Genomic DNA, 27,869 nt, shown 5'->3' with positions numbered 1-27,869 from the left:
GCAGTTTGTGGGAACCTTGAAACATATTTGTGCAGCTGAAGAAGCTGAATATAAAAATGCACACTAAAGAGACTTTCCAGAAGAGTTTGAGGTTTACATTCCCAAGCTTCTAATGTCCTTCCATTATACATGTGGGAGAGGAAGATGAGTTCCAAAGCCCTAAAAAACACGATGGGAGGGTGATCCATAAACCAAAAATAGGACATCATCTATCTATCTCCAGTCTACAACACAGTCCTTTCAACGGTTCCAAGAAGGGTCGACACACCCATTTCCACTTCTCAGGTGACCTTGTGGACACACAGATAAGCCTCCAGGTGGTCTTGATTTGCTAAAAGGATGCAAATGACCAGCTGTCTGCAAGGAGTATAAATCCCTTCCATTCCCCACCATCCAGTCAAGAGTTGAAGAAGCTTCTTGGATGAGAAGCAAAACGTCTTCAAAGAAAAACAGAGAGAGTCCAGTTGCTTTGGGTGGGACAACCTAAACCTGGGTGACTGAGACTCTCCGTAGATATACCATGGATTCATTTAATTTATTTTTATTTTATTTTTATTTTATTGGATTTGTATACCGCCCTATTCCCGTAGGACTCAGGGCGGTTTACAGGGCAGTTAAAACCATGAATACAAAAAATTAAAAAACAAAACAATTAAATGAAATGAAATTCAAGGCCCAAGAGTAAATGTAAAACCCAGTTAAATTAACAACCCCACAGGTTTTTTTGCACACTGCAGACATGTTGGCCCTACAAGGTCCTTCCCACACCCCCATGACTTTCTCTGACATACATACATACATACAGACAGACACACACACACACACTTCAGCACCATAGATCCACTTCAAGAAGATCCTCCACCCCAGGGGTCTTCAACCTTGGCACCTTTAAGACTTGTGGACTTCAACTCCCAGAATTCCTCAGCCAGCCTGGCTGGCTGAGGAATTCTGGGACTTGAAGTCCACAAGTCTTAAAGCTGCCAGAGTTAGAGACCCGGCTTCTACCCCTCCGCTTGGCAAAAGAGCCTTGGTGGAGCAGTGGGCTAATGCCTCCTTAAGTAACACCAGCTGCCTGCAATTAGTGCAGGTTCGTGTCCCACCAGGCCGCTTGGGGGTGTGTGTGTGTGTGAAAGCCCTAATAAGCAGGCATATACATAGAATGAAGGCTACTGCTAAGCTTGTAAGCCGCCCTGAGTCTTCGGAGAAGGGCGGGATATAAATGTAATGTAATGTAATGTAATGTAATGTAATGTAATGTAATGTAATATAAATAAATAAATAAATAAATAAATAAATAAATAAATAAATAAATAAATAAATAAATGGGGGGAAAAGGAAAAGGAGCCGGAAGTTGCCCCGTGCAAATGTAATGTAATGTAATGTAATATAAATAAATAAATAAATAAATAAATAAATAAATAAATAAATAGGGGAAAAAGGAAAAGGAGCCGGAAGTTGCCCCGTGCTATTGGCATTCCTCTCCCCCCACCCACCGGCTGATACTTCCTGCTTCTCTAGGAGTGACACCTCTATCTCCTTAACCACTCGAGCGCCGGAGCGGGAGGGTAGGAACGAAGGCTCGCCTTCTTGCCCGCCGCCTTTCTTCCCGCGGGAGCTTCTCTCGCTCCGGCTTCGCTCCGGAGGTCAGGAGCTCTTTCCGACGGCGGCGCCTCGAGGGAAAGCGGAGGAGGAGGAGATCGGGGCTGCAAAGGGAGAAAAGGAGGTAAAGCAAGGGAGAGCCACAGCTGGGTGGGGGAAGGAGCCCAGATGTTGCTCTCTTGGTCGGATTTCTCTCCCTTTCCGCCCCCCCCACCCACCCCTGGGCAAGATCGCTGGCGGGGATCTCCGAAAGCGGGGAGGCGAACTTGGGGAGATTGCAGGAAAGGATCCCACTTTTACCCTTCCCTTCTCTGGATGCCATCAGGGCATTTGTCGCTGCCTGGCGTTGTGGCCTTTGCACCAGCTCCTTTTGCAGTGCCCATTCATTGCATGGATTGCGTGTTGTCAGCTCCGCTGCAGTCCTGCCGGGGAGGGGAGGGGGGGTTTAGAGTATTATTATTATTATTATTATTATTATTATTATTATTATTATTATTATTATTATTATTATTATTATTATTATTATTATTTAAATTTTTATACCGCCCTTCTCCCGAAGGACTCAGGGCGGTGTACAGGGCAATAAATATCAAAATATAAATACAAAAGTTAAAAGGAGTTAAAAGAATTAAATAATCATGCCCAATATAATACAATGCTTAAAACTACGTTAAAATTAGATCCAAGAGTAAGAATACAGGCAGTCCTCGACTTATGACCACAACGAGGATCGGCATTTCCGTTGCTAAGCAAGGAGGCTGTTCCAGCGAGTCAGTCTCTCCCGATTTTTATGACCCTTTTATTTGCCTGGGTGGTTAATAATAATAATAATAAATAAACCTTTATTGTCAAAGTACAACATGTGTACATTGAGATTAGCTGAGCCTCTCCCCCCCCCCCCCCGTGCTCTCTCCCCCCAACACACAGTGACAACAAACCCTCCATCCCACCACACTATGCGAACCAACTACACCACACACCGGCCTCCCAAGAATCGCTTCTGTTGTGAAGTGAATCATGCGGTCGTTAAAGAAATCCGGCTTCTCTCCCTTGATTTACCTTGTCGGAAGCTGGCTGGGAAGCTGGGGAAATGGCCATAAATGCTACCTGGTTGAAAAAGCGCCCACATTTTGATCACGTGGCCGTGAGGATGCTAGGTTTGGTCATAAATGGGAGGAGCGGTCGTACGTCAGTGCCATCGCAGCTCCAAAGGGTCGCAAAGCAAACGGTTGGAAAGCGAGGACTACTTGCATGGAGGGATTCGGTTGGATTTGCAGGTCTAAGAGGCGGGGTCTTGGGGGTGGAGGCTTCCCAGGTGGGGGAGGACCATCTGGGATGAACATTGGGATCCATCTTTACTGAGTCCTGAGAAGCTCCATTGCCTGCTTCTGCCAGGGGGGGTGGCTGCCAGAAGCCTCCTTCAGCAAGACTTTTGCCCCATTTTACGACCTTTCTTGCCACAGTTCTTAACAGAATCTCTATGGTTGTTAAGTGAATCTGGCTTCTCCATTGACTTTGCCTACCAAAAGGGTCACAAAAGATAATCACATGACCCCGGGACACTGCAACCGTAATAACAACAACAACAACAATAATAATAAAGTTGGAAGGGACCTTGGAGGTCATCTAGTCCAACCCCCTGCTCAGGCAGGAAACCCTATACCATTTCAGACAAATGGCTGTCCAGTCTCTTCTTAAAAACTTCCAGTGTTCACCGTTTCTGGAGGCAGGTTGTTCCACTGGTTAATTGTTCTGTCAGGAAATTTCTCCTTAGTTCCAGGTTGCTTCTCTCCTTGACTAGTTTCCATCCGTTGCTTCTTGTCCTGCCTTCAGGTGCTCTGGAGAATAGCTTGACTCCCTCTTTTTTTGTGGCAGCCCCTGAGATATTGGAACACGGCTATCATGTCCCCCCTCGTCCTTCTCTTCATTAAACTAGACATACCCAATTCCAGCAACCGTTCCTTAGATGTTTTAGCCTCCAGTCCCCTAATCATCTTTGTTGCTCTTCTCTGTAGAGTCTCAACATCTTTCTCACATCGTGGTGACCAAAACTGGATGCAGTATTCCAAGTGTGGCCTTACCAAGGCGTTGTAAAGTGGTATTAACACTTCACGTGATCTTGATTCTATCCCTCTGTTAATGCAGCCTAGCACTGTGTTGGCTTTTTTGGCAGCTGCAGCACACTGCTGGCTCATATGTGATTGTCCACTAGGACTCCAAGATCCCTCTCACAGTTGCTACTATTGAGCAAGGTACCTGTATAGTTGGTTTTTCTTGCCTAAATGTAGAACCTTATTTTTTTCACCATTGAATTTCATTTTGTTAGATAGCGCCCAGTGTTCAAGTCTGTCCACATCCTCCTGTATCATAAATTATGAGTCAAGCGCCTGGATTTTGATCATGTGACCGTGAGGATGCTGCAAAGGTCATAAATGTGAAAAACGGTCACAAGTCACTTTTTCAAGTGTGGTCATTAAATCAACTGTTGTAAGTCGAGGACTAGCTGTAGTAGGGTTGTGGGGAAGGTGCTGGACTTGGAGTGTGGAGAATCAGGTCGAAGTTGGGGGCAAGGACTGAGGGCAAATCTTTCACATTCTCCTTTCAGCCCAGCTTACCTCACAGGGATGTGGTGATAATGAAAATGGCAGGGGATTTACTCCTGGAGGAGAGAGGGGATACAGATTTAAAGGGATTGGGGAAAGCGAAAAAAATATATATCTGATTGCTGATTTGGAAATTTCTCATCAGTTTGGGTTTGTGTTGCCGGTCCAAGTACTGATTGAATACTGTTATAAAGAGCTGAAATGGGCCAGATACACAATTGCTTTTTTATGAAATTGATTTTTGGGGACGATTTTGCCCTGAAAGCCTTCCTAAAAAATTCTTCAAATGAATATAATAATAAGCTAAATCCCAGCAGAATGTGAAAAGTTCGGTCTTGGTCACAAATCTCTGCGTGGTCCTCAAACTATCAGGATAATTTGGCGCTTGTCAATTCTGTTACTTCTTCAGCTTGCCCTGAGCCAAGACTAGAGGAAAACACTCGCCTACATTTAAGTTTGCTTTACTCCTTTGCTATGGACGCGGTGGCTCAGTGGGTTAGGACACTGAGCTTGTCGATCAGAAGATTGGCAGTTTGGCGGGTTGAATCCCGAGTGCCGCGTAGCAGAGTGAGCGCCTGTTACTCGTCCCAGCTTCTGCCAACCTAGCAGTTCGAAAGCACGTAAAAATGCAAGTAGAAAAATAGGGACCACTCCGGTGTGAAAGGTAACAGCGTTCCGTGCCCCTTTGGCGTCTAGTCATGCTGGCCACATGACCACGGAGACGTCCTCGGACAAGCGCTGGCTCTTCGGCTTTGAAACGGAGATGAGCACCGGCCCCTAGAGTCGGAAATGACTAGCACGTGTGGGGGGGGGGAACCTTTACCTTTACCTTACTCCTTTGCTAAGGAAGGAAGGAAAGGAAAAGAAAGAAAGAAAGAAAGAAAGAAAAGTTGGAGCAGTTGATAAGTGAATCACGCAGTCATTAACCGAATCCAAGTTTCCACAATTGACTTTGCTTGCCAGAAGCCATGCTGGAAAGGTTGCAAAATGGCAGTAGTGGCAAATATGTGTACCTCAGGTGTAGGATGAGGCGGAGATTTGCTGTCATGTCAGGTGAGGGTGGGTGTTGCGGGCTGATTGAAGGTTGGTGCTATCACTGTTTGCTTGTGCGGTTGATTTGAATTCTCAGGGTTAGTTAGGGTTACGCAGGGGTAGGCCACCTCGTCTCTTTTATGACTCATGGACTTCAACTCCCAGAATTCCTGAGTCAGCATAGTTGACTCAGGATTTCTGGGAGTTGAAGTCCATGAGTCATAAAAGAGCCGAAGGTTGCCTACCCCTGGACCGTTAGGGTGATAATGTTAGTTGGTTCAATTTTCAAAATAAAAGTGCTCATTTTCCTTCTGAGGTTTATTTATCTTGATAGTAATTTGGGCTGAACACAGGTGTCAAGCATTGGCCAACAAGATTAGCCCGGCTTCATACAACCTGATTCCTTTTATTTAATGAAAGCAAGGATACTTGTGTGTTAACTCCTGGGGGGAAAAAAGAACACACCCATCCTAGTAGGTTAAATATTGCAATCGGATGAGGCAATAAGATTAAGCTGGGAGTTGTTCGGTCTTCCCCTGTTTTTGTAACATTTCACTTAAATTTTTGGAGAATGCCAAAAGCTACATAACCATTCATTGCTTTTTGGTGATCTTAATAAATATAATGCTCTACAGCAGGGGTCTTTAAACTTGGTCCTTTTATGACTTGTGGACTTCAACTCCCAGAATTCCTCAGCCAGCGTGCCTGGCTGAGGAATTCTGGGAGTTGAAGTCCACAAGTCATAAAAGGGCCAAGTTTGAAGACCCCTGCTCTACGGCAGGGGTGTCAAACTCAAATTTCATTGAGGGCCGCATCAGCATTGCGGTTGCCCTCAAGGGGCTGGGTGGGTGTGGCCAGGGTGGGCGTGGCTAGAGTGCATATGGCCTACTGGGTGGGCGTGGCTAGAGTGCGTATGGCCTACTGGGTGGGCGTGGCTAGAGTGCGTATGGCCTACTGGGTGGGCGTGGCTAGAGTGCGTATGGCCTACTGGGTGGGCGTGGCTAGAGTGCGTATGGCCTACTGGGTGGGCGTGGCTAGAGTGCGTATGGCCTACTGGGTGGGTGTGGCTAGAGTGCGTATGGCCTACTGGGTGGGCGTGGCTAGAGTGCGTATGGCCTACTGGGTGGGCGTGGCTAGAGCACGTATGGCCTACTGGGTGGGCGTGGCTAGAGCGCGTATGGCCTACTGGGTGGGCGTGGCTAGAGCACGTATGGCCTACTGGGTGGGCGTGGCTAGAGCACGTATGGCCTACTGGGTGGGCGTGGCCAGCTCTACATCGTTGGCATCCAGGGTGCCTGTGGGGGCCTGGGCAGGAGTGGGACAGATCTGAGGGTCCCTGGCAGATGGAGGGTCTCTGGGCCAGGGCCAAGGCAGCGGGGGCCGTTCCCTCACTGTTTCCAGGATGGCTTCGGGGGCCGCATGAAACCACTTCGTGGGCCGGATCCAGCCCCCGGGCCTTGTGTTTGACATGTCTGCTCTACGGTATTGGGGATTGTACCTTCTTATGTGTGTTTTTATTGTTTTACTGCCTAATAGAAAAGATTCTCTGAGCAGTTTGTAACACTGAGAAACTGTTCCGGATTTGCTCTCCTGAAAAGTTAGGTTTTCGATCAGCTTTTAAGATCACTAAACTTTAAAGGGGACAGTCTTTATTGTGGATGTTAGCTGTCCTTTAAAAGAAGTCAGATCACTAAGAAGGATTTATCCAGACAATATTTAGATATAGTTTGTGGGTTTTTCTTTGCTTTCGCATTTACACTCTTATTTTGGAAATAAATTACTAACCATTAAGAAAACTAGGTCAACAGCAATTTAAAAACAATGAATTAAGCATATAAAAATAATGATATCTTTTCCCAGTGGCTCATTGTTTCTATAATTGCAAAAAAGCCATGTGGAAACTTAGCTTCCCCCTATCTTTTTTATTTTCCTTTGCTTGTGTGTATACACATACACAGTATATGTGTTTTCAAGTCAAAAGATTGACTTGCCCACCAGCTGGGTTGATTATGGGGAAATGCAAGTTTTGAACAGAAACAACTTTTCCAGACGTGGGTGTGTGTAATTACACTAAAAGCAGCTTCATTGCTAGCAGATCATGAGTTAAAGGAGGTGAAAAGAATCTAAACCTTGGCACGAACTTGAAGCTAATGTCATTACGACGAATCCTCGACTTACAACCACAGTTGGGATTGGAATTGTTGTCAGTAAGTGATGCAGTCATTAAGTGAGTTGTGACAGGTTTTACCTTATTTTTGCCCCAGTCGTTAAGTGATTCTGGCTTTCCCCATTGACTTTTCTTTGTCAGAAGCTGACTGGGAAGGTTGCAAATGGCATTCACATGACCCCCAGGACACCGCAACCATCCTAAATACATGCTGGTTGCCAAATGTCCAAATTTAAGAATCAGATTCACACTCGGAATAGAGCCAGAAGGGACCTTGGAGGTCTTCTAGTCCAACCCCCTGCTCCAAGCAGGAGACCCTACACCATTTCAGACAAATGGCTGTCCAGTCTCTTCTTAAAAACTTCCAGAGATGAAGCACCCACAACTTCTGAAGGCTAGCTTAATTGTCCCCATTTTCAGAACATCCTTAGCTCCAGGTTGCTTCTCTCCTTGATTAGTTTCCATCCATTGTTTCTTCTCCTGCCTTCAGGTGCTTTGGAGAAGAGCTTGACTCCCTCTTCTTTTTTGGCAGCCCCTGAGATACTGGAACTCTGCTATCATGTCCCCCCCCTCCTGCTTTTCTCTACCCAGATCCCACAATTGTTCTTCATATGTTTTTTTTTGTCTCCAGGCCCTTTATCATCTTAGTTACTCTTCTTTGCACTTTTTCCAAAGTCTCAACATCTTTTTTGTAATGTGGTGACCAAAACTGGATGCAGTACTCCAGGTGTGGCCTTAGGTAAAGGTAAAGGTTCCCCAGCACATGCGTGCTAGTCGTTTCCGACTCTAGGGGCCGGTGCTCATCTCCGTTTCAAAGCCGAAGAGCCAGCGCTTGTCCGAGGACGTCTCCGTGGTCATGTGGCCGGCATGACTAGATGCCAAAGGTGCACGGAACACTGTTACCTTCCCACCGTAGCGGTCCCTATTTTTCTACTTGCATTTTTACGTGCTTTCGAACTGCTAGGTTGGCAGAAGCTGGGACGAGTAATAGGCGCTCACTCTGTTACGCGGCACTCGGGATTTGACCCGCCAAACTGCCGACCTTCTGACCGACAAGCTCAGCATCCTGAGCCACGCGCGTCCCTTTTGGTGTGGCCTTACTAAGCCTTTATAAAGCAGTAGTAATACTTTGCATGATCTTGATTCTATGCCTCTGTTTATACAACCAAGAATTGCATTAGCTGTTTTGGCTGCTGCTGTACGCTGCTGGCTCATGTTTAAGTGATCGTCCGCTCGGACTCCAAGGCCCCTCTCACAGTTGCTATTTTTGAGCCAGGTTTCGCCTAATCTGTACTTGTAGCGTGGGTTTTTCCTGCCTAGGTGTAAAACTTCGCTTTTCTCCACATGAAATTTCATGCTGTCGGACAGGGCCCATCGTTCAAGTCTGTCAAGATCCTTTTGGATCCTGAGCTTGTCATTTTGTTTGTCAGAAGCTGGCTACGGTGTCACAGATGGGGATCACATGACCCAGGGGGTTTCTGCATTTCATCATGAATACACGCAGGTTGCCAAGCACACAAATTTTGATCACCTGACAATGGGGATCCTGCGACTGTCATAAGTGCAATGCATAAGTCCTAGGTCCCTTTTTTTCCAGTGCCACTGGAACATTGAAAGGTTGTTAAACAAAGAGTTGTAAGCTGAGGACAACCTGTATTTCTTCGTGTTGCCCATTATTTTGAAAGGAAATAAGGAACTAGGCGGTAAGGCAGATAAGCAGTAAATCTGAACTATAAAATTAATACATTGTGGATTGATTATTAGAATGTGGAACAACTGGCCTCCAGAGGTTGTGGAGGTTTTTAAAAAGAGTTTGGACAGCCATTTGTCTGAAATGGTATATAGGCCAGGGGTAGGCCACCTTGGCTCTTTTATGACTCGTGGACTTCAACTCCCAGAATTCCTGAGCCAGCCATGCTGAGGTAAAAGGGAGAGGTTTCCATGCTGAGCCATGCTGGCTCAGGGATTCTGGGAGTTGAAGTCCACGAGTCATAAAAGAGCCAAGGTTGCCTACACCTGGCTAGGCGGCTTTATGACTCGTGGACTTCAACTCCCAGAATTCCTGAGCCAGCCATGCTGAGGGAAAAGGGAGAGGTTTCCATGCTGGCTCAGGAATTCTGGGAGTTGAAGTCCACGAGTCATAAAAGAGCCAAGGTGGCCTACCCCTGGTATAGGGTCTCCTGACTGAGTAGGGGGTTGGACCTCCACTGCCCCTTCCAGCTGTTGTTAGTCTGTAGGACGCTTATAGTATTGTCATATATTTCATGTCCGTTTTCCAATCCAAATCCATGTGTTCTTGTGCATCTGTAAGCTAAAAATGCTTAATTAAAACAAAACCACTAAGAGGAAATTGTAGCAGGAAATCATGCCTTAAGCCAATATTGTAGTTATCCATCGAGTGCAACTATGGACTCTAAAACCCAAATTTTGCAGGCAGCATGATTCTCTGTATAAGACTGAGTGTACAAGAATGGTTTCTAATTAAAAAAAATGCAACTTGTGTCAGGTTTTCTTTTTAAATACAATTGCATTTTGTAGTCCACTACTCTTGAAAGGCGGGGAAACAACTCCAGGATTTTAGAACAAACCACAGAAGCTACTCTTGGGCGTAATTTGGAGTCGTTTTTCGTCAATCGTCGTTTTTTGCACAAAGTTTTAACTCTGGCTGTTTGGGTATTTTTACCATCTTTTTTTTAATTGAAAAGTTTTACAGTACATTTTTTAAAAAACAAAACCCCTCCCAACCCCCTCCCCTCTCCCCAAACCTCCTCAACTCTTCCCTCCCCTCCCCCCCCACTTCCCAGAGCTAAATACAGGGTATAAAAATACAAACAAACATAATCTACAATATGCAAACGACAATAAAATATTAAATTCTATCGCACTTTAACTCTTAATAAAATAACTACAAGCAGTTTATATATCACTTAAATCCAATACTTATTCAAATGCTAGGTGAAAATTTTTAGTCCCATATTTATTCTGGATGTAATCAATCCATCTTCGCCACTCCACAATATATCTCTGTTGCCACTGGTCTTTCAAATACGCTGAAATCTTTGCCATTTCCACCAGATTGGAAACTTTTAAAGTCCATTCTTCTATAGTCGTCAGTTCTTCCTTCTTCCAATATTGCGCTACTAAAAAAGGTTTTTTTACCATCTTGTCTAACCCTCCAGATGTGCTGGACTACGACTCCCATCACTCCGATGTCTGCGTATGGGCCTACCAGCTGGGGATGATGGGGCTGGCAAGCCAGCTTCATTTGAGAGCATCTGCTTTGGTGAGTGGTCTTTATAAAGACCTCTTTGCCCAGAATGCTGCTTCCCTGGGATAAATTCTCACTAAGGGTTAAATTGACCGAGACTTCTATTCCTAGGCTGTCTTCTAGGAAGCTGGGTTGTAAAATGGGTTTAGATCACTTCCTGCTTTTAACACTATTTCTTCCCCCCCTACTCCCCCCCCCCCGCATCTTAAGAATTTTTTTTCCACCTTGGGGGTCAATGGCTAGGCGGGATCTGGTAAGTTTCTTAAGTTTGAGGAGGTGGGGGGGTGGAAGGGAGAGATTCAAGAATGCGGAACAGAACGGCTATGGGCTCTGAAATCCGAGGGAACAAGACAGGATTGAGGCTTAAATGGATGGCCCTGTTTTTAGTTTGAGCCGGCGCCTTCCATTAAGGAAGCAGATGGGGCTGCAATGAGGCAGCTGCTGATTGCACAGAGAGCCCATCCAGACACACCACACACACAAATGCAAGATGAGGGAGGTCCTTGCAAAGAGATCCCCTCCGGAGTTATTTGCGTCAGTGCGCTTGCAGATTGCAAATAGAGTAGAGTAGAACAGAACAGAATAGAATAGAATATGGAAAACAGAACAGAATAGAATAGAATATGGAAAACAGAATAGAATAGAATAGAATAGAATAGAATAGAATAGAATAGAATAGAATAGAATAGAATAGAATAGAATAGAATAGAATATGGAAAATAAGAGTAGAGTATAGAGTAAACAAGAAAAGGAAAAGGAATAGAACAGAATAGAATAGAACAGAATAGAATAGAATAGAATATGGAAAATAGAGTAGAGTATAGAGTAGAGTAGAATAGGAATAGGAATAGAAAAGAATAGAATATGGAGAATAGAACAGAATTCCTGAGCCAGCCATGCTGAGGGGAAAGGGAAAGTTTCCATTGTGGCTCAGGAATTCTGGGAGTTGAAGTCCACGAGTCATAAAGCGGCCTAGGCCAGGCGTAGGCCACCTTGGCTCTTTTATGACTCGTGGACTTCAACTCCCAGAATTCCTGAGCCAGCATGGCTCAGCTTGGAAACCTCTCCCTTTCCCCTCAGCATGGCTGGCTCAGGAATGCTGGGAGTTGAAGTCCACAAGTGATCAAAGAGCCAAGGTGGCCTACCCCTGAGCTATACCGTTTAAGCAGGTTTTTCCCCAGACCTCGCCTTGACTTCCCTACTGTTACTAATCACTAATAAAAGTTCCATTTTGGGACAATGCCTGTTTCAAGAGTTCTGCTTTCTTGTGCGGCATTGATTTTGCTTCTCAGAAGGTCGTAAAAGGTGATCGCATGACCCCGGGACGCTGCAACTGTCATAAATATGAGTCAGTTGCCAAGCTTCTGAATGTTTTTCACAAGACTAGGGGGAATCGGTGTTAAAAACGGTCATAACTCACCTCTTTCGGTTCTATTGTAACTTCCGGTCACCATTAAATGAGCTGTTGTAACTTGAGGACTACCTGTGCGAGCCTAGCTTTTTTGTGTCAAGTTACTATGGTATTTTTTTTTCTTCCTCTTTCAGGTAAGGAAAGAAGTGGCTAGCTGGAATCAACCAGTCTTTCCTCTTTAGTGGCCGGATCTTCCATCTGGTGTTACCGAGCAACCAACAATTGATATTGCAGAATCAGGAACCTTCGTCTGAGCATCTCGTCTCTCCAAATTCCAGCTGTGTTGGTCCTGAAGATGAGGACCAAGCGAGGTCCAGAGCTGAAGGACACGCTGAAACAGGAAGAGAAAACGTGTGAACGAGAGGTAGCAAGCCCCCAAACAGCCCCCCAGCTCTGTCTTGCCTTCCAGGCTGGGAATAGCAGGAAATACCAAGGAAGAAAGGAAGCAGCCATCTTGGATGAGGAGAATGCCGTCCACTCGGACACAGCCCAGGATCAGATGCAAAGCCAGAAGCTTCTAGAAGACTTCTTACTGGGGCACGTAGAAGATCAGGTGAGCCTGGGAGCGCCTGGCATTGTCAAGGAGGGATCTGCTGTTTCAGGAGGAAGGTGGGATTCCTAAGAAAGCGCCGTAGCCAGATCTCCTAAGTCTGGCTTTAAATTGGCATTTCTGAAATGGAGGAGATCAGCTGGGCCCCTGGAGTTTATGGATCTCAGATCTGACGCCTACAGCTCCCAACGAAAAGTCAGGACTGATCCGGTGGCACCTTTCCTGACTAACAAGTTTGTATTAATAGCCGGAAGCTTTTGTGAGTGAGCTGAAGGTCAGGAAAGCTTATGTCCCGTTGGAAAAAGGTACGTCTGGACTTCTCCTGAAGTACCAAGAAAGGAGAATATTTGTAGCTCAGGGTTGAAATGAGGGGTCCTTGGGGCTTTCTGAGCTTGGTTGTTTGCTTGCAGACGTTTCATTACCCAACTAAGTAACGTCATCAGTGCTAGTTTGGGTAATGAAACTTCTTCAAGAAAACAGCCGCGCTCGGAGAACACCAAGGTTACCCCTCTTCTCCCGAGGTTTTGTTACAGTAGCCCAGGGGGAGGCCACCTTGGCTCTTTGATGACTCGTGGACTTCAACTCCCAGAATTCCTGAGCCAGCATGTTCTGTCCCCTCCATCTCAGGGACCTGTGACCTTTGAGGAAGTGGCTGTGCGCTTCAGCAAGGGCGAGTGGGGCATGCTGGACCCAGAGCAGAGGGCTCTCTATCGGGAAGTCATGGTGGAAAACTACGGGACCGTGGTCTCTTTGGGTAAGACTCTGTTTGATCTTCTGGGGGAGGTAAGCTTTCTTTACTGTTGTAAAAGAATGAGGTTCTCCACGCAAAGCCAAACAGAAGAACAAGAAAGCAACAGGGTGGCATATGATAAATATCCCAGCATATCATAAATATCATGGTGTATCATAAATATCAGCCAGCCGTGTTCTGCAGCTGCCAAAATAGCCAAGGCAATCCTAGGCTGCCTTAACAGAGGGATAGAATCAAGATCACGTGAAGTGTTAATAAAGGTAAAGGTTCCCCTGCACATGCGTGCTAGTCGTCTCCGACTCTAGGGGCCGGTGCTCATCTCCGTTTCAAAGCCAAAGAGCCAGCGTTTGTCTGAGGATGTCTCCGTGGTCATGTGGCCGGCATGACTAGACGCCAAAGGCACACGGAACGCTGTTACCTTCCCACCGTAGCGGTCCCTATTTTTCTACTTGCATTTTTACATGCTTTCGAACTGCTAGGTTGGCAGGAGCTGGGACGAGTAACAGGCGCTCACTCTGCTACGCGGCACTCGGGATTTGACCCGCCAAACTGCCGACCTTCTGATCGACAAGCTCAGCGTTCTAATCCACTGAGCCACCGCGTCCCGGAAGTGTTAATACCACCTTATAATGCCTTAGTTAAGACCACACTTGCAATACTGCATCCAGTTTTGGTCACCACGATGTGAAAAAGATGTTGAGACTCTAGAAAGAGTGCAGAGAATAGCAACTAAGATGATTAGGGGACTGGTGGAGGCTAAAACATAAAACGGTTGCTGGAATAGGGTAGGTCTAGCTTAATGAAGAGAAGGACCAGGGGTGACATGATAGCAGTGTTCCAATATCTCAGGGGCTGCCACAAAAAAGAGTGAGTCAAGCTATTCTCCAAAACATCAAAAGGCAAGAGGAGAAATAATGGATGGAAACTAACCAAGGAGAGAAGCAACCTGGAAGTAAGGAGAAACTTCCTGACAGTTAGAACAATTAACCAGTGGAACAACCTGCCTCCAGAGGCTGTGAATGCTCCGACACTGGAAGTTTTTAAGAAGAGACTGGACAGCTATTTGTCTGAAATGGTATAGGGTTTCCTGCCGGAGCAGGGTGTTGGAGAAGAACAGTGGTCCCCAACCTATGATCTGCTGCCAGCGGGCCACGGAAACGGCTGGCTGATGCGCACACGCGTGGGCGTGCATTTCTCCCCACTTGCGCTAGCGCCTGCGGTCCCATTTACACAGGCACGCAGGCGCAAATGGGGATGCTAGTGCCAGGCTGGTGTCTGCAGCCCGCATGCGCCACAAGCCTGAGTGGGTTGCGCAGCCCAGGCCGCTAGCCACCACGGTGGGCGCATGGCCGTTCGCACAGCACATGCCGCATGTGTCAACGGGGCTGCTAGTGCCGCGTGGGCGCGCAGACACCAATTTTGAAGCTGCTCCTTCCCTCTGGGCCTCAAGCTAGGAAAGGTTGGAGACCTCTGAACTAAGAGGCCTCCAAGGTCCCTTCCAACTCTGGCATTCAGGCCTTCCTGTGTCGTTCACGGCTGGAGCCACTGAGCCATTTTGCTGCGACTGCAGAAAATTCCCTCTTTAGTGCCTAGCATAGGGATGGCAAATCTTTGGGGCTCAAAAATTTGGAAAAGGCCTAACTTGACTCTCCTGGTGTTTCATCCCAACCCACATCCTGAAGAAAAGACAAACAATAAATATTCTTTTTTTAAATAAAAAAAAAGTACAATCATGTGTGATCCTAAGATTTGTTGGATGGGGGTTATGTTTAGGTCAGCGGTAGGCCACCTTGGCTCTTTGATGACTCGTGGACTTCAACTCCCAGAATTCCTGAGCCAGCATGGCTCAGCTTAGAAACCTCTCCCTTTCCCCTCAGCATGGCCGGCTCAGGAATTCTGGGAGTTGAAGTCCACGAGTCATAAAGCGGCCTAGGCCAGGGGTAGGCAACCTTGGCTCTTTTATGACTCGTGGACTTCAACTCCCAGAATTCCTGAGCCAGCATGGCTCAGTTTGGAAACCTCTCCCTTTCCCCTCAGCATGGCCGGCTCAGGAATTCTGGGAGTTGAGGTCCACGAGTCATAAAGCGGCCTAGGCCAGGGGTAGGCAACCTTGGCTCTTTTATGACTCGTGGACTTCAACTCCCAGAATTCCTGAGCCAGCATGGCTCAGCTGGGAAACCTCTCCCTTTCCCCTCAGCATGGCCGGCTCAGGAATTCTGGGAGTTGAAGTCCACGAGTCATAAAGCGGCCTAGGCCAGGGGTAGGCAACCTTGGCTCTTTTATGACTCGTGGACTTCAACTCCCAGAATTCCTGGGCCAGCATGGCTCAGCTTGGAAACCTCTCCCTTTCCCCTCAGCATGGCTGGCTCAGGAATTCTGGGAGTTGAAGTCCACGAGTCATCAAAGAGCCAAGGTGGCCTACCCTTGGCCTATTGCACCCCTCGGCCTACAGCGCAAGGAAAGGGGTAACTTGCCTCAGCCTCCAGCAACCTATCCATTTAATCCGAAAAACCAACATGTGATTTGTTTCCTTCCCTACAAGGGCCTTTAGTTCTCAAACCTGAGCTCATTTCCATGTTAGAAAACAAAGAAGAAAGACAAGGCCCCAGCTCTGAAGAAGGAGATGGGAAAAGAGATAGCGACCGATCGCTTGTGTTTTGGGTGGCTTCAGAATTGCCAAGTTCAAGGCAGCAGCCGGTTGATTTTCATGGTTATCTTCCCCCACACACACATCTAGGATTGAGAGACAGCTGGAGATCATGTTACCAGCAAACACAGATTTAAGTTAAAGTAGACAGTCATTTTTTTCACGGCAGTGAAGCTGACATAAGTAGGGCAAAAGGGATGTGCCAAACTGTGGTTTTGGAGATGGACCGTTTTGGAATGGAGGGGTCCTTCTTGCTCTCTGAGCTTGGTTGCTTTCTTGCAGATGTTTCATTACCCAACTAGGTAACATTGTCAGTGCTTAGCAAAACATCTGCAAGAAAGCAACCAAGCTCAGAGAGCACCAAGGACCCCCCCCCCTCATTTCAAGCCTCAGCCTCCAATATATTGGAATCTTGGAATTGCCAGGGAATGTTCTCTTTCTCTTCCAAACCATGTCAGCTGGATTATTCCAGGGCTGGCTTAGCAATTTTCCAGAAATAAAGTTGAACTTTTAGAAAAAGCCACCTAGAGAATGGCTGGATCGACACGATCCAGAAGGCTTTTTCTGTTTTGAAAGTCACTCTGTCTCTGGAACAGCAGATTTTTCATCCACCCAGTGCCCATCTTTAAAAGGAAAGAGGCACATTCATGAAATGCCGGAGGGTGTTTGAAGTTCAGGGAAAGCTCTGTGCTTTTTAATAAAATCAAATTGGTTGGAAAAATTAGATTCCTCCTGATAAACCTAACCATCATAAACCTAACCGGGATGTCCTCCAACAGTGTCACCAAATCCCAAGTGATTCTTATTTCCTGAGCTCTGCAAAGCTTGACAAAATCCTCCCGGCCTGAGAAATGAAATAAAATGATAACCAACGCAAAGTTAAGAGCACCACAATATTTTTTTATCATAAAAAAAACATATTTTCAACGTTTTCTAAAAATGGTTAAATTGGCAACTGGATCCCAGTTTATTAAACCGAGGTGTTGTTTTACTCATACAAGTAACTTCTTCAGTCAAAATGAAAATATTTTGGAGGGGGGGGGCTAGGCCAGGGGTAGGCAACCTTGGCTCTTTTATGACGTGTGGACTTCAACTCCCAGAATTCCTGAGCCAGCCATGCTGAGGGAAAAGGAAGAGTTTCCAAGCTGAGCCATGCTGGCTCAGGAATTCTGGGAGTTGAAGTCCACGTGTCATAAAAGAGCCAAGGTTGCCTACCCCTGGCCTAGGCCGCTTTATGACTTGTGGACTTCAACTCCCAGAATTCCATGCTGAGGGGAAAAGGAGGGGTTTCCAAGCTGAGCCATGCTGGCTCAGGAATTCTGGGAGTTGAAGTCCACGTGTCATAAAAGAGCCAAGGTTGCCTACCCCTGGGCTAGGCATAGAGTCAGAAAGTCAATCAATCAATCAATCAATCAGAACAGAGATGGAAGGGACCTTGGTTGGACCTTGAAATGTACTAACGGCAGGGGTTTCTACCCCAAAATGAAATGCAATATGTAAATGAAGAGGCATCCCAAAGATCCTTTTTTTTCCCACGAGGCAACTGGACTTTCCTGTTTTTCTTTGAAGACGTTTCGCTTCTCATTCAAGAAGCTTCTTCAGCTCTGACTGGATGGTGGGGAGATGGAAGGATTGAACAGCCTTCTCTCAACGGGGTGAGGGGGATATGACATCATCTATCTCCCATCTACAACTGAGTCCTTTCAGAAGTTCCAAAATGGCTCCACATCCATTTGCACCACTCAGGTAACCCTGAGGACACAGAAAAACCTCCAAGTGACCTCAACGACTCTCTTAAGAATGCAAATGACCGGCTTTCTGCAAGGAGTATAAATCCTTCCGTTCCCTCACCATCCAGTCAGAGCTGAAGAAGCTTCTCGGATGAGAAGCGAAATGTCTTCGAGGAAAAACTGGAAAGAAAATCCAGTTGCCTCTTTAAAAAAAGCACCTTTGGGACAACCACGACCTGGATGACTGAGAACTTCCGTGGGCATAAATGAAAACTCAAATCATCCAGGCCAAAAAGTATCTCAAAACGTTAAGTCATGGCAACTGGACGAAAAAGTTTTTTTTTACAGATGTTCACGATTGTTTACCTGTTCATCGTCTTATTTAGTAATTTAAGAGAAGAGCTAGAATATTTATATGGGAAATAGGAGAAGAGCGTACGTCGCTGTGACGGAGCGTGCAAGAGACCCTTAGTGAGTGGAGCTAAGGGAAGAAAGCGGGCGAGATTTTTGCTAAGGCAATTTTGCCCCATTTTACGACCTCTCTTGCCTCCGTGGTTAAGCGGATCCCTGCGGTTGTTATGCTAGCAACAACCGTTGTTATGTGCCCCTGGCTCCCTCCATTGACTTCACCTGTCAGAAGGTCGCTAAAGGGGGAAATTAGGTGAACCCGGGAGGCTACAGGTGTTCTGTACCAGCCTGCTACCGGCCCTGAAGAAAAGGCAACCCCTTTACAAACGGCAAGAGGCTGGAAAAACGTCTGCCAAATTTATTACTAACAAAAACAAACAAGACACGAACCAAGATACAGGAGCTTTGAAACACTATCTGAGCGGTTGCTTTCAGCAAACCAGCCCTCCCCACACATTCCCTTTATAAAGAGTTCAGGGCGTGGCCTCTCTCTGCCTCCTTCCGAGAAGCCCCACTGCCTTCCTCTGTTTACTCCTACTTGACTGCCTCCTGCGTCGGGCATCCTTGAACAGGGCCAGCTGTGGGTCATCTTCATCCACACTGTCAGGCTCACACAGCTGGGTCTCCATGGTGACCAAGTGGGAGGGGCCTGCCTGAGGGCTATCATCAGCAAGATCTTCAACCCCCTCAGCAAGGTCTTCAACACCCCCCTCCTCCTCCTCTGAGTCGTCCGACCCAACTGCCGAACCCACAGGCTGACCCTGAATCACAACACTAGGTATCAGAAATGTCGCATTTTAATTTTGGCCGCATCGCCACAGAGGTGCGGCAGTGGCCGTAAGCGTGAAAAATGGCCATTAAGTCACTCTTTTTTTTTTTACTGCCGTCGTAACTCCACCGAATGAACCGTTGTAAGTCGAGGACTACCTGTATTGGGGAAAGGATCTGGCTGGAAATCCTGCTTCTCCCTGATTTTTCCCTTGGGCTTGATTCCAGCAGGCGACACTTGGAGGAACGAGGGCAAGAAGGGCCCGGTTGGGGTGATGCCCGGCGAAGAAGATCCGGGCAAAGAAACGGAAGACGATCTGTGGAGTCTGAGGGGGGGAAAGAAAGAAGAAGAAGAAGAAGAAGAAGAAGAGAATCAAGCAACCGAACCTGGCCCAAAACAACCAGCAGGTATTGGAGGAAGATTTAGGATTTATATTGTGCCTTTCATGGAGGTGGGATTTCTGGCCTGCAGTAATACCAGATTTTTTTATTTTTATTTTTTATTTTAATTCCATTTATATCCCGCCCTTCTCCGAAGACTCAGGGCGGCTTACAAGCTTAGCAATAGCCTTCATTCTATGTATATGCCTGCTTATTAGGGCTTTCACACACACACACCCCAAGCGGCATTATTACAAAGTCAGCTTAATTGCCCCTAACAATCTGGCTCCTCATTTTACCTACCTCGGAAGGATGGAAGGCTGAGTCAACCTTGAGCCTGGTGGGACTCGAACCTGCACTAATTGCAGGCAGCTGGTGTTACTTAAGGAGGCATTAGCCCACTGCTCCACCAAGGCTCTCCTGGCTGTTGTGCGAGTGCTTGAGGTCCTCTCTCCAAATGAAACGCAGGGAATCTTGGGAGAGGGGGGGTAGGGGAAAAAGCAGAAAAATCAAAATGTTAGGCTGTCTGTTACCGCCAAGAGATTTCTCCTCGCTTCCTTGTCTTTTTTGCGCTATCCTGTGCAATGGGGGATTTTGCAGAACACAGCAATAGCGCTATAGCCCTTAGCCTTATGTACCGCTTCACAGTGCTTTGCAGCCCTCTCTAAGCAGTCTATAGAGTCAGCACATTTGCCCCCAACAAATCTGGGTCCTCGTTTTACCGACCTCGGAAGGATGGAAGGCTGAGTCAAGATTGAGCTGGTTAGGATCGAACTCCTGGCTGTGGGCAGAGTTAAACTGCAGTACTGCATTCTAACCATTGCACCGCCAGATAACATGGCCGAACATCAGAGCGCTATACAAAAGTGGATGGAAGCATGGAGTAGCTATACCTCCCAAGATATTTCTGAGCGTATTAATCCTAATAGTATAACTCCAGGATTTAATCTACCCCGACACATATGGGTGACATACAATAGAATTAGAACGACTCATGGGGTGTGTGCCGATTCTCTGTATAAATGGGGAAAGACACCTTCAGCACAATGTGATTGCGGGGCTCCCCGACAGACTATCCAACATATAGTGAGGGAATGCACTAATAGAAGATACCCAGGAGATTTTAAGGACTTCCTCTGCGTAACAATGGCAGCTACTGACTGGATCTCCAAACTCGACATTAAACTCTGAAATGTTATTTCTGTTTTCCTCTTAGGTTTTATAATTGCTTCTTTTTTTAAAAAAAATGTTTTAACTGTTCTAACTTGTAAATATGAAGTGCTTTTAATTTTGTGTGTGACCAGCCATACGCTAAATAAATAAACCAGATAACATGAGATAAAGTAACCTAACCTAACAACATAACATAACATAACATAACATAACATAACATAACATAACATAACATAACATAACATAACATAACATAACATAACATAACATTCTTTTGTGGTGCGTTGGTTGCACTTCGGCTGTTGTTTTGTTTGCTTGCTTTAATCCTGGGCTCTTTTCCCCCGCCTTTTAAACCAGAGAAACTTGTTAAAATAAGCAACTTTGAAAAATTGTTTCGGGAAATGAGAACCGCTGATTTACATCCTGGAAAAGAGCTAAAGCAGAGGTTCCCCAACCCTTTGGGCACCAGGGACCGTTTCCGTGGAGAAAGATTTTTTCACGGACCAGAGAGTGCGTGGTTTTGTGTGCTGCCTGCATCCCACGGACGGGGCCTTGCTTGTTTGTGCGCAGACCGGTTGCTGGCATGCCACGGCCCAGTACCCGGTCCACGGATCAGGGGTTTGGGGACCCCTGAGCTAAAGCAGTAAGTTTTGTGTTTTTTCCCCCCAACATTCTCTCTCTCTTGGTTTCCTCCGTGGCTGAAAGAGGACGAGACAGTTGCCGGAGCCGATTCGGAGACCGCTGGAGACCTGATGTCCAAGGAGCCCCCGCAGGCATTGCCAGGAAGAACACAGGGAAAGTTCTCTTTTGTGTTGGGGACGGCCGAAAGTGAGTATCCACAAGAATCAGGAGACTGTTCCCCACCCTGGCTCCGGTCAGCAGAATGCCTGCTCCAGAGAGATCATTTTAATAATAATAATAATAATAATAATAATAATTTTATTTATATACCGCCCTTCTCCCGAAGGACTCAGGGCGGTGAACAGGGCAGATATATAAAAAATACAAAAATACAAAAGTTAAAAAGAATTAAACATATGCCCAACTAAAAACAGTAAATACATATATTAAAAATGACAATAAAAACCCAACCCATCCCCCATCAGGCCAGGCCGGCTTGTTCAAATAAGAGTGTCTTCAGATCGCGACGGAAGGAGCGAAGGCCTTCCTTTCTGGTTGCTCAACCGGCAACCAGAAAAAAGCCATTTTTGGCACCAGAAAAAAGCCATTTTTATGTACCCAAGCAGAGTTTCCCCAAGGATCATCTGTTGATTCATGTCTTTCTTGAAATTATATATATATATATATAAAGATGTTGAGATTTTAGAAAGAGTACAGAGAAGAGCAACAAAGATGATCAGGGGCCTGGAGGTTAAAAACATACGAAGAACAGTTTCTGGAACTGGGTATGTCAAGTTTAACGAAGTTAAGGACCAGGGGTGACATGATAGCAGTGTTCCAGTATTTGTTGTTGTTGTTAGCTGCGAAGTCGTGTCCGACCCATCGTGACCCTATGGACAACGTTCCTCCAGGCCTTCCTGTCCTCTACCATCTTCAGGAGTCCCTTTAGGCTCATGCTTACTGCTTCAGTGACTCCATCCAGCCACCTCATTCTCTGTCGTCCCCTTCTTCTCTTGCCCTCAACCTTTCCCAGCATTAGGCTCTTCTCCAGTGAGTCCTTCCTTCTCATGAGGTGGCCAAAGGATTTGAGTTTCACCTTCAGGATCTGGCCTTCTAAAGAGCAGTCAGGGTTGATCTCCTCTAGGACTGACCGGTTTGATCGCCTTGCAGTCCAAGGGACTCGCAGGAGTCTTCTCCAGCACCATAGTTCAAAGGCCTCAATTCTTTGGCGCTCAGCCTTTCTTATGGTCCAACTTTCACAGCCATACATTGCAGCTGGAAAGACCATAGCCTTGACTATACGCACTTTTGTTGGCAGGGTGATGTCTCTGCTTTTTAGTGTGCTGTCTAAATTTGCCATGGCTTTCCTCCCGAGGAGCAAGCGTCTTTTAATTTCTTGGCTACAGTCCCCATCTGCAGTGATCTTGGAGCCCAGGAAAATAAAATCTGTCACTACCTCCATTTCTTCCCCATCTATTTGAGTATTTGAGGGGCTGCCATAAAGAGGAGGGCCCCCCCTTTTATTTTCCGAAGCACCAGAAGGAAAGACAAGAAACAACGGATGGAAATTAATCCAGGAGAGAAGCAAGCTAGAATTAAGGAGAAGTTTCCTGAGAGTGAGAACAGTTAACCAGGGGAACAGCTTTGCCTTCAGAAGTTGTGGGTGTTTCATCTCTGGAGGTTTTTAAGAAAAGACTGGACAGAAATTAATAATAATAATAATAATAATAATAATAATAATAATAATAATAATAATAATAATAATAATAATAATAATAATAATAATAATGTTGGAAGGGACCTTGGAGGTCATCTAGTCCAACCCCCTGCTAAGGCAGGAAACCCTATAACATTTCAAATGGTATATAGGGTCTCCTGCTTTTGAGCAGGGGGTTGGACTAGAAGACCTCCGAGGTCCCATTCCAACTCGGGTATTCTGTTAAAAGCGTTGCAAAATTCCGTAGGCTTCCTTTTAAGGCTCGTTAAATATGACTGTTCATTTAGTGATGGTTCGAAGTTACGACGGCGTTGAAATAAGAGACCTGTAACCAGTCCTCGGATCTATGACCATTACAGCAGTCCCCCACAGTCATGTGATCGCCGTTTGCAACCTTTCCAGACAATTTCCGACAAGCAACAAAGTCCAACGGAGAAGCCAGCAGGAAAGGCCCCAAGTCATAGCCGCGGGATGTCTTGTTTAATAACCGTAGTGATTTTTTTTTTTAATCCCATTTATATCCCGCCCTTCTCCGAAGACTCAGGGCGGCTTACAAGCTTAGCAGTAGCCTTCATTCTATGTATATGCCTGCTTATTAGGGCTTTCACACACACACCCCCAAGCGGCATTATTACAAAGTCAGCTTAATTGCCCCCAACAATCTGGCTCCTCATTTTACCTACCTCGGAAGGATGGAAGGCTGAGTCAACCTTGAGCCTGGTGGGACTCGAACCTGCACTAATTGCAGGCAGCTGGTGTTACTTAAGGAGGCATTAGCCCACTGCTCCACCAAGGCTCTTCCTTAACTGTGGCAGAAAAGGTCATAAAATGGGAGCAGGGTGACACGTGATACCTCGCCTAACAACTGCACCACTTAATGAATTATTGATGTTGTAAATTGCCCTGTTCACCGCCCTGAGTCCTTTCGGGAGAAGGGCGGTATACAAATTAAATTAAATTAAATAAATAAATAAATCAAGGACTATCTCTAATTTTTTTTAAAAAAAACAACAACACGTTTTATACATTTACGGATTGCCCTTTTTTTATTTATTTCTGAGCCTGCCTTATTCTGTGACTTGGCACCGTTCATGTTTTACCTGAACGGGGACGACATTTTTCTCAAACAGCATCCCTTAACTCGATCCATTCTCAGTAAGTTGAAGTATAACTCAGCCTCCCTGTCTCTCGTTTTGCTTTAATATTTCCCCCCCCCAAAAAAAGAAAATTCCATTTTCAGCTCCTCAGTGGCCACATTTGATACATCTGGCGAACCTGTTTGATTTTGCCTTTTTAATACGGAATTTGTCTTTCTTTCTTTCTTTCTTTCTTTCTTTCTTTCTTTCTTTCTTTCTTTCTTTCTTTCTTTCTTTCTTCCTTCCTTTCTTTCTTTCTTTCTTTCTTTCTTTCTTTCTTTCTCTCTCTCTCTCTCTCCCTCCCTCCCTCCCTCCCTCTTTCTTTCTCTCTCCCTCTTTCTTTCTTTCTTTCTTTCTTCTTTCTTCCTTCCTTCCTTTCTTTCTTTCTTTCTTCCTTTCTTTCTTTCTTTCTTCTTTCTTTCTTTCTTTCTTCCTTTATTTCTCTTTGTGTCTCTGCTTCTCTCTTTTTTTTCTTCCTTTCTTTTTTCTTTCTCTCTTTCTCTTTCTTTCTCTTTCTGTCTGTCTGCTTCTCTCTTTCTCCATTTCTCTTTCCCCGTTTCTCTTTCTCTTTCTTTCTGTCTCTTTCTGTCTATTATTTCTTTCTTACTTTCTTTCTGTCTGTCTGTCTCTTTTTCTGTCACTTTCTCTTTCTGTCTTTTTCTTTGTCTCTGCTTCTCTTTCTTTTTTCTCTTTTTCTTCCTTTCTTTTTTCTTTCTCTTTCTCTTTCTTTCTCTTTCTGTCTGCTTCTCTCTTTCTCCATTTCTATTTCTCTTTTTCTCTTTCTTTTTTCTCTTTTTCTTCCTTTCTTTTTTCTTTCTCTCTTTCTGTTTCTTTCTCTTTCTGTCTGTCTGCTTCTCTCTTTCTCCATTTCTCTTTCTCTTTTTCTTTCTGTCTGTCTCTTTCTCCATTTTTTTCCTCTTTCTTCCTCCTTTTCCCTCCCCCCTTTCTCTCTTTCTCTCCAACTAGGTGACCCCGGTGAAAGTGGGAGTGAACAGGAACCCCACGGGGTGCTGTCAGAAGACACGGAGGATGAAGAGGCGGCCAGCCACATTGGGAACCTCAAAGAGCCGGGGAAGAGTAACGAAACCCCGCCGGAAGAGCGGCCGAACAAAGGCAGCTCCCAGGAAAGCGACTACAGCGCCCTGCCGGCCCCGCAGAAGAAGACCCCCAAGGGCAAGAGGAAGAATCAGTGCAAAGACTGCGGGAAGAGTTTCACCCGGAAGGCCAGCCTGAAAGTTCACCAGCGGATCCACACGGGCGAGAAGCCCTACAAGTGCACCGTCTGCGCCAAGGGCTTCTGCGACAAGACCAGCTTCCTCCGCCACCAGAGGATCCACACCGGGGAGAAGCCCTACAAGTGCCCCGAGTGCGGGAAGAGCTTCAACCGGACCACCAACCTGATGACCCACCAGAAGACCCACGTGGAGAGCCGCGAGAAGACCTTCCACTGCTCCAGCTGCAGCAAGAGCTTCTACAACAAGTACAGCCTGAAGACCCACTGGCGGAGCCACACCGGGGAGAAGCCCTACAAGTGCTCCAGCTGCAGCAAGAGCTTCTGCGACAAGTCCAACCTGGAGGCCCACTGGCGAGTGCACACCGGGGAGCGGCCCTTCGAGTGCTCGGAGTGCGGGAAGAGCTTCAGCGACCGGCGGACCCTCCTCCGCCACCAGAGGATCCACACGGGGGAAAAGCCCTACAAGTGCGCCGAGTGCGGGAAGAGCTTCAACGACCTGGCCACGCTCCTCCGGCACCAGAAGATCCACACGGGAGAGAAGCCCTACCGCTGCACCGAGTGCGGGAAGAGCTTCAACCAGAGCTCCCATCTCATCCGGCATCAGAACACGCACGATGCCAAACGGCACAAGTCCTCCTCGGAAGCCAAGGGAGGGGCGAAGGCTTCCGTCGGGACCAACATCTTTTTGGATATCGGGAGTTTTGCCCAGGGGAGCTATTACCAGTACGCGCACCCGGCCGAGCCGTTTCCCTGGCCTCTTTCGACCTACGCGTCTTCCGCCGAGCCCGGAGACGCAGGCGTGCCGAACCTCTGGACTATTCAGGAGACCTCGGTGGGCGAGCAAGCCATCCTGGTGATGAAAGAATTCACAGAGGAGAGGACTTTAGCCCTGTGAAGGCGCTCGGGAGGGAGGAGAAGAGAAAAATGAAACCTGTGTTTTTATTTTTTTTTCCCCCGCGCCCCCCCAAGGACGGGTTTTATTGATCCGAAATCGCAAAGCAGGGATTTTAATTTTTATTTCTTTGGAAAGAGGCCAGTTTCTTTCAAAAAAAAAAAAAGAAGATTTCAGTTCCACAAAGACAGCATGAAATCCCTGGACGTCTTCATCCTTCGGCTCGAGACGACGATTGGAGAGAGATATTACTATTATTATTATTATTATTATTATTTTCTTTCTACAAAGACTCAGTTTAGGGAGTAAGCTCCAGGGAGGGGAGGAAAATACGAAGAGCTTGAGGGTTTCCAAAATTCGCAAGGATTGGTCACCTCCCCCCACTCACTTCTCAGTCCACGTGGAAGCAAAGAGAATAATTGAAGCCGTTGAAAGGAAAGGCAATCCACATCCCGCCTTGAAAGACGGGCGTTTTCCCTCCCCGTTTTTTTTAAACGGGATCCTTTTTAGCTCTGACTCCCTCTTAACAAACCCAGGTTTGAGAGAGATCTGGCAGAAGGACTGTCTGGTGTTGGTAAAACAAAAGGAGAGCCTCTTTTGTCAGCTGAAAAGTTAAGCGTGCAAAAAAAAAAAGAGGGCAGGTGAGGAACGGTGCGGTCCAAAGAAATCTTTTTTTTTTTTTTTTTTAAAAAGCAAGGTGGACGTGACGCAAGACCGCTGTCCCCGCGAAGACGCAGTGGCGTAGCGTGGGTTATCAGCACCCGGGGCAAGGCAAGTGACGTCACGGCACCGCCGAAAAGACGCGCCCCGCAGCGGCGTAGACTTTCCAAGAAGAGTCGCGTGCATGCGGGATGCTTCCGGGTCCCTCTCGAGGGCGGCTGGGCGGGGCTCCGACCTGCAAGAGCCGTTGCATTCAAGCTCGCACGTGAGCCCCGCTAAATAAAGCCACCCATGCGCACGAAGCTAGGCCAGCCGGCCGGCGGGTCCGTCTTCGCTCGGCTAAGCCTGCCGGGGCGCTTGCGGTTGGCCTGAGCCTGGGCGGAGAGTTGGGCGCTTCTATTTATTTTATTCAGTTTTATGTGGCCTCCCATCTCACCTGCCGGACTCGTTTCGCTTTGCAAGAAAGAGCAGCTCGAGAGCGGAGCCAAGCCGACTCTGTGCAGCCCTTGGGGCTCCCTGAGCAGCTCAGTGCGAGCGCGCCCCCCCAGATGTTGCGCCCGGTGCAGCCGGCCCCCCCTGCACCCCCCCCACGCTACGCCACTGCGAAGATGTATTTTTTAATTGTTTGGTTTCCAAAGATAGAGCTCTTCTAAAGGAAGGGTTTTCTCAGCCTTGTCAGCCTTAAGATGACTGGACTTCGACTCCCAGAGTTCCCCAGCCCCTCTCAGGATTTCCCAGCAATTCTGGGAGTTGAAGTCCACACGTTTGAAAGCGGCCGAGTTTGAAAAGCCCTAAAAAAAGCCATGCCGCCAAAATCACGAACCCGTAATGGATAAGTGTGGATGCATGAATAGCCGGGACCGTGTTAGATTTTTTTTTCAGCATGCCTTTAAAAAACAAAAAAAAAATCCTGTCATCCCTAATGCAGCACAGGAATTGACAGTGCTTTTTTTGTAAAAAAGAAAAAGGTGCCGGAACTCACACGTGTCATACAAACCCGCCTTGCCTACCCTACAAGGTTCCATCCAAAAAAAGGTGCCGGGACTCCGTTCTGAGCGTTCTATGAGGGGAAAAAAAAGCCCTGGGAATTGAGCATGTCACGGCCATTTTGTTTTAGTGGG

At 46.7% G+C, this 27,869-nt stretch overlaps 1 protein-coding gene across 5 annotated transcripts; it reads left to right on the top strand.

Annotated features, from left to right (window-relative positions):
- The first annotated feature begins 1,559 nt into the window (after positions 1 to 1,559).
- Positions 1,560 to 26,764, top strand: LOC308661181 (uncharacterized protein). 5 transcript variants are annotated; one of them, XM_081316020.1, is made up of 7 exons: positions 1,560 to 1,723; positions 10,581 to 10,684; positions 12,215 to 12,633; positions 13,258 to 13,384; positions 19,166 to 19,342; positions 21,194 to 21,316; positions 24,929 to 26,764. In XM_081316020.1, exons 3-7 carry the CDS (start codon positions 12,376 to 12,378, stop codon positions 26,089 to 26,091), a joined length of 1,848 nt encoding a protein of 615 aa, XP_081172146.1. In that variant the 5' UTR covers positions 1,560 to 1,723; positions 10,581 to 10,684; positions 12,215 to 12,375; the 3' UTR covers positions 26,092 to 26,764. The 5 variants fall into 5 exon arrangements, with proteins under 5 accessions (XP_081172146.1, XP_081172142.1, XP_081172144.1 ...); XM_081316016.1 differs by having other exon boundaries at positions 19,163 to 19,342; XM_081316018.1 differs by lacking the exon at positions 10,581 to 10,684 and having other exon boundaries at positions 19,163 to 19,342.
- Positions 26,765 to 27,869: the final 1,105 nt, after the last annotated feature.

The sequence above is a fragment of the Vipera berus genome, assembly GCF_964194415.1.
Source record: "Vipera berus genome assembly, chromosome: 2".
Classification (NCBI taxonomy): Eukaryota; Metazoa; Chordata; class Lepidosauria; order Squamata; family Viperidae; genus Vipera; species Vipera berus.
This window is presented reverse-complemented; position numbering and strand designations above follow the sequence as displayed.